Source organism: Teleopsis dalmanni, unplaced genomic scaffold (assembly GCF_002237135.1).
Source record: "Teleopsis dalmanni isolate 2A unplaced genomic scaffold, ASM223713v2 unscaffolded_contig_1702, whole genome shotgun sequence".
Classification (NCBI taxonomy): Eukaryota; Metazoa; Arthropoda; class Insecta; order Diptera; family Diopsidae; genus Teleopsis; species Teleopsis dalmanni.
Window position 1 is genome coordinate 1,626 of NW_024033084.1, and position 6,821 is coordinate 8,446.

Genomic DNA, 6,821 nt, shown 5'->3' on the forward strand with positions numbered 1-6,821 from the left:
CTATCTGTAATTGCTTTAAGGTAGTATTTGAAGCTTTGCTATATGTAACACATCCGTACAGTAGTGCTGGTCTAATTACTTGCGTATAAAGTAACTTTATGTTTTTAAAGTTGAAGTGATAATTATTAAATAGCACTTGGCAACACTTAGTGTTGCCTAGACCAGAAATATATAGAGAAGCCCTCGTATAATATATTTGAAATTTTGAACAAAACATTTGATATAAAATTTTTTTCTTAACAGTCAACATCAGAAATTGGAATATAAACATTAAATATATTTTCAAAAGCATTTTGATCCATAAAATATAATTGAAAATGACAACAGAAGCAGCGGCAGCAGCAGCAACAACACCAGGAGCATGCGCTGATGGCTGTGGTGGTGGGGCAACAGGAACAGGTTCACCATTATTCGAAGTTGAGCAAACCACAAATGTCATTATTTGTGCGGTTGCTTCACTTTTTCTATTCTCCAAATTTATTTGGAGAAGTGTTAAGGGACTCGCGTTCGGGACAGATGCAGAGGAATGCGTACTTCGACGTGCAACCGAACCTTAGATGCAGTGTTCCACAGATGACTTGGCCTAAACTAGACGAACGGGATAAGGACGAAAAGGGTGATGTGACTGGCAGCGTATTTTCAAAATTCATTTTTGTTTAAATGGTAGTTATAAAGTAGTATAAAAAGTATAGTGTATAGTAGTATATAAAGTAAAGAAAATAAAAATTATATGTTTCAAATTTCTGTCAAGTAACCAACCCCTTTCTATTTAGAAGGGGTCAGACTCAGAGGTTTCAATTATTTAAAACATATATATTATAAATGTGTATTATCTTTTACAAAGAAGTCTTATGCGAAATTGAGTTTATTTTTATTTTCATTATGTATTTGTGAGTTGAACACGGTTCTTGTTTAAGTAATATCATACTTCACAATAAGAACTACTGTGCAGAATACTATTTATTTTCACGAAGAACACCCGTTGTGATTCTAATAAAACTCTAAGATTTTGAATTTGCACTTTATAAGACTTGAATAATATACAGTCTGTATGTCAAGACTCACTAAATATGACATGGTTTTAAGCGTTGAGTGAAATGACAATTTCAAGTAAGGTTCTGAATCCAGTTGAAGTATCAATATTTAAAGTAATTAGTTGATCATGAACCAGTTAATAACTTTAGTAGATAGTCAATATCGATTAGTTTTCTTAATATGTTTTGTCTGATCAAAAGATCAATGTCTCTGTATATTCAAGCTCTACCATCTTTATTCATCTACAAAAATTTGTGAATAAAGTATTATATATAGACGCATGACACCAACATACATTTACATTATTACATACGTTTTAAATATATATAATATATTTAGTATTTGTGCTTTGACTCCATTAAAAAACCATAAAGTTTTGGAGACGTTTAATGAAGGAAGGTTTTAATAATGATGATGATAGAGATATGTTTAGTTTAGCCTACTATTTTATATTTGTATATAGAAATAGTCTTAGGGTTGTCATGTACTGTAAGAGTTTAAACGCTTTAATTAAATCAGTCAAATTTTTTTTTACAAGTAACAAATAACTTTGTAGCATATAAGTTAATGATCATTTATTGTTATGATCATTATAACTATTGATCAATTGCATCAAAACAAATATTTCTTTCGGGTTAGTTACCGTTGGTTAATTTCTGCAAAACAATATCCCGTAATGGATATGGAACTGGAACTGGAACGTTCCGAACTTATCGAAATATTCGAAAGTCGAATATTAAGTTTAAGCTTTAGTAGTTAAGTTATGTAAAGGAAAACTTGTAAACGGTTAGAACAATATCACCGATCAAAATTATATTATAGTAATAAACATTTCACTCGCTCTTCTGAACTGGGAACGAGCAAACATAATTTACATACTTCGTTTGACCGGACACTTTTCCGGATAGAACATTTTTTCTAACATAAAAGTGTTTTTGTCATTCATAGAAAAAATTTAAACACATATAACTGGACACAGCTTTTGAACAGACAATATGGATAATATAATGGATCATGTCATTATAGTGACAGTTCAATAGTTCAATAGTGATATGTATGTAAGTAATCTCTCCCACTCAATCTCTTTCTCTTAGTGTAGAATTAAGGTAGACATAAGAACACTATTCTGTATATATATAATATATAATAAATTGAGTCTGTTACAAACCGTAGACAACAACGGTCTTTTATGTTGCTCAAATATATATTAATTGGCGACGAGGAAAAAGTGAAAAAAAAAAAGCGAAAAAGAAAAAATATTTATTATAATATTTAATAAGTTGAAACAAAATTGATGAATCTTGAAGGAAAGATTGATTTGGAAAATAGACCTGAAGCTGTGAATAAAGAGTCTGACAGTATGGCAAATGCGGCAGTGGCATTAATTGGATCGATAGAAAATTATGTAATGGGTGAGGATTTTTCATTGTATATTAATCGTATAGGTCATTTGTTGAATTTAAATAAAATTGAAAAAGACGAAAGTAAGACGTCCTTTCTGATAAGTCTTGGAGGCGCTGACCTTTATAAGACCTTGACCAGCGTGCTAGCACCGAAAAGTGAAATAGACTTCAAATATGAAGAAATAGTGGCAAAATTAAAAGCCCACTTTGCACCAACAAAAAACATAATTTTTGAGTGCTATCAATTTTTTAAAAGAGACCAACATACTGGTGAAACTATTGCAGATTATATTGTCGAATTGAAGCAGCTTGCACGAGAGTGCGATTTTGGAGAATTCCTCGATAAAGCTCTCCTTATCAAATTTGTTTGTGGGTTAAATAATTGCAGTATTCAGAACAGACTACTAAATGAAGTAAACCTTAAAAGCTTTGAGCGAGCTTGTGAGCTAGCATTGTCGTCGGACATGACGAATAATAGTATAGAGCAAATGAGGTCCAACAGCGTAAAACAGATCAGCGATAATCAACGTGGCAGAGTAAATCAAAGGGAACAATTAGACAAAGCTTTTAGAGACAAAAGTAAGCGCAGGTATAAAAGTGTTGAAAAAAATAAGTACATTTGTTATCATTGTAAGAAGCCAGGGCATATACAGAAAAATTGCTGGTACAAAAATAATGAAAATAAAAATGTGAAACGGGAATATCAAAATAGAGCAACAAAGTGGGACCAGAAAAACCAACGTAATGTTAATTATTTAGTTGAAGAAAATACGGTAAATTATTTGTGCAATGTACGAAACGAAAAATCAGAACCTTTAGAATGGTCAATTGAAATTGAACAAAACAAATTGAATGTGGAAATTGATTCCGGCGCGTGTGTTTCTGTTTGCCATATTTCTGACTATAATAAATTATTTAAACATATAAAAATAGAACCGATGGTAAGAAATATTAAAGTCCTGACAGGTCAAAACATTGCGGTGGTTGGTCAGGTTGAAGTGCGCGTAAAATTCGGTGGAAAATGTTATGAGCTTAATATGGTTGTTGTAGACTCAGCGCATGCATTTAAGATTTTGTTGGGTAGAAATTGGCTTGATAGGTTGGTACCTAATTGGCGTAAAAATTTTATAGAATCAACGTTGGTCAATTTAGTAAAAGAAAACTGTGAAGTCGATTTTACAAAATATAAACAATTATTTAGTAAAGACAACAATTCAACAATTATTGGTTATGAGGCAGAAATAGACCTTAATGATAATGCTTATCCAATTTTCAGTAAAGCGCATTCAGTTCCGTTTGGCGTACGACAAAAAGTAGAGGAGGAAATCCAGAGATTATGTGCTGAAGGGGTTATGGTGCCAACAACCAGAAGTAAATGGGCGAGTCCCATAGTTGTAGTAAATAAAGGTGATGGTAGCATAAGATTATGTGTGAACTGCAGAAGAACAATTAATCGATTTGTAGAAAATGAGCATCACGTTATTCCGCGAATTGACGACATTTTGGCAAATTTGTCTGGGTGGAAATACTTTTGTAAAATAGACTTGACGGGAGCATATTTGCAAGTCAAGGTGTCCGAAAGATCACAAGAATTTTTAACTGTGAATACACATGTTGGATTATATAGGTACACTAGAATGGTGTATGGGTTAAAAACGGCACCACAAATTTTTTCAAAAATTATAAGTGAAATTTTAAAGGGATTGAATAAAGTGCATTCATATTTCGATGATCTTCTAATTGGGGGAGCAAACATGAAAGAATGTGAAGAAAATTTAAAAGCAACTTTAGACAGACTATTAGAGGCAAACGTAAAAATTAATTATGAAAAATGCCAATTTTTTAAAAAGGAATTAACGTATTTAGGTTACGTAATTAATCAAAATGGAATATTGCCATCAAGAGAAAAAGTCAAAGCAGTTTTAGATGCCCCGGCGCCTACAAATAAATCAGAACTAAAATCGTATTTGGGTATGGTTAATTATTATAATCATTCAATACCTAATTTATCGGCGGAAGTATCGTCATTACATGAGCTAACTAAAAACAATGTAACGTGGATATGGAATGAAAAACATCAAAATATATTCGAAAAATCAAAACAACTTATTGCGAATATTGGCGTTTTAACACATTATGATCCACAAAAACCAATAATTATTTCGTGCGATGCAAGTCCTTATGGTTTGGGAGGCGTTCTGTCACATATTATTGACGGTGAAGAACGTTCAGTTCAATTCGTATCTAGTACGTTGTCTCCGGCTGAAAAGAATTACTCTCAACTTCATCGCGAGGCTTTAGCGATAGTTTTTGCAGTGAAGAAATTTCACAATTATATTTTTGGGTTACCGTTTACCATTGAAAGTGACCATCAGCCATTGCGGGAAATTTTTTCAATAAAAAAAGATCTGCCATCGGTAGCAGCGAACCGGTTACAGCGATATGCTGTTTTTTTATCAATGTATGATTACTCAATTAAGTACAAGAAGGGATCGCAAATGGGACATGCGGACGCGCTGTCTCGTTTACCTTTGCAAGAAGATACAAATGAAGATGACGATAGTATTAATATTTTTAACCTTATAGGCGACCTTCCAATTAAGATTGACGACATCAAAAATGAAATGTCGAAAGATGTGGCACTATTAAAAACGTACAAATATGTTAAGAATGGGTGGCCAGAAAAAATTGATAATAATTTAAAAAAATACTTTAAAATTCGAATATCGTTAGCAACTGAAGATAAGTGTGTTTTTTATGGTGAAAGGATTGTAATTCCAGAGTCATTGAGACCGAAAACATTAGAACTGTTACATAGTGGTCATATCGGAATCGTCCGCATGAAAGCTGTTGCTAGGACATATGTTTGGTGGCCGGGTATAGATGCTGCAATTGAGGAGTTCGTCGGGTCATGTGAAGCATGTTGTATGAATCAAAAACCGTCGAAACAAATTTTTACCAACTGGGAAGTAACAAGTGCTCCGTTTGAGCGTATTCACGCTGATTTTTGTAAATTTCAAAATTTGAATATTTTAGTAATTGTTGACACTTATTCGAAATGGCTTGAAGCTAAAATTTTGCGCAAGACTGACGCTATTACAGTCATAGAAGCGTTAAGATCTACTTTTGCTATTTTCGGGCTTCCGAAGAAAATTGTGACGGACAATGGTCCACCATTTAGTTCAAAGGCGTTTATAGAATTTTGTATTAATAATAATATCGAATGTTTAAAATCGCCACCATATCATCCGCAATCGAATGGCACTGCGGAAAGAGGAGTACAAACTGTAAAAAACGCTTTAAGAAAGTATTTGTTGGATCCTAAAATTAAATGTAAATCTTGGGATTTTAAAATAAATAATTTTCTTTTGAGCTATCGTACTACTCCAACAACGACAACAAGGATGTCACCAGCAGAGATAATTTTTAAATTTAAACCAAAAACTCTATTAGATAATATAAATCCAAAAATCAAGAAAAATTTTAGGAAAAAAGAAAATACAAATAAATTGGAGATTGATAAGTTTCAAAATGGAGGAGAAGATAAAGCATTGAGTAAGTTTGAAAATGGAAAGCTGAATTATAGTAAACTCATAAACTTCAAACCCAATGAAACGGTATTGTACAAAAATATTGCAAATAATTATATTAAATGGGTTCATGCAAAGGTGGTTAAAAAACTAAGTCGAATTAGATATTTAATATCCATAAATGGTGTATTCAGGGTTGCACATATCAACCAAATGAAAAAATATAAAGGAAAAACTGTAACTTTTAATCCTAGGGTCCATACGTATGTAAATGAAGACCTAACTTATAAAGAAGTTTCAAATACTGAGGTTGTTGATACAGCAAAACCATTCGCTAACGACTATGACACAGAACAAGGTGTGGATACTGAAAATGAACGACTGGGGTTGAGACGTTCTGAGCGACGTAATAAAGGAAGACGAGCAAACTATAACTGAAGGAAATAAATTAATTAATAGTTTTTGAAATTAGATAATTATTTGAATTTGGAAAAGAAATTATTAAAATTATTTTAAAAATTAATTAAAATTAAAATTAAATTATAATTATAATTATTTGAATATAGAAAAGAAATAATTAAAATTATTTTAAAAATTAATTAAAATTAAAACTAAATTTTAAATTAAATTCATTAAATTAAAAGTAATTAAAACTACATAGGCTATAATGGAAGACTTATAGATTGTTGTAAATAAAAGTGTGGAGGAGATGATATGTATGTAAGTAATCTCTCCCACTCAATCTCTTTCTCTTAGTGTAGAATTAAGGTAGACATAAGAACACTAGTCTGTATAACATATAATATATAATAAATTGAGTCTGTTACAAACCGTAGACAACAACGGTCTTTTA

The 6,821-nt window shown here is 31.7% G+C and overlaps 1 protein-coding gene across 1 annotated transcript; it reads left to right on the forward strand.

Moving 5' to 3' along the window:
* Positions 1–2,329: 2,329 nt before the first annotated feature.
* LOC119664261 (uncharacterized protein K02A2.6-like) lies at positions 2,330–6,406 on the forward strand. Its single transcript, XM_038073791.1, has 3 exons — positions 2,330–3,312; positions 3,385–5,745; positions 6,223–6,406. Exons 1-3 carry the CDS (start codon positions 2,330–2,332, stop codon positions 6,404–6,406), a joined length of 3,528 nt encoding a protein of 1,175 aa, XP_037929719.1.
* Positions 6,407–6,821: the final 415 nt, after the last annotated feature.

What these genes read in the sequence shown, in the direction of transcription:
- LOC119664261 (XM_038073791.1), top strand. Translation starts at nt 2,330, where the DNA reads ATGAATCTTGAAGGAAAGATTGATTTGGAAAATAGACCTGAAGCTGTG. An exon ending in GTGGAAATTGATTCCGGCGC is followed by an intron (nt 3,313 to 3,384) that starts GTGTGTTTCTGT and finishes ACCGATGGTAAG; the next exon opens with AAATATTAAAGTCCTGACAG. An exon ending in GTAAAAAACGCTTTAAGAAA is followed by an intron (nt 5,746 to 6,222) that starts GTATTTGTTGGA and finishes TTTTAATCCTAG; the next exon opens with GGTCCATACGTATGTAAATG.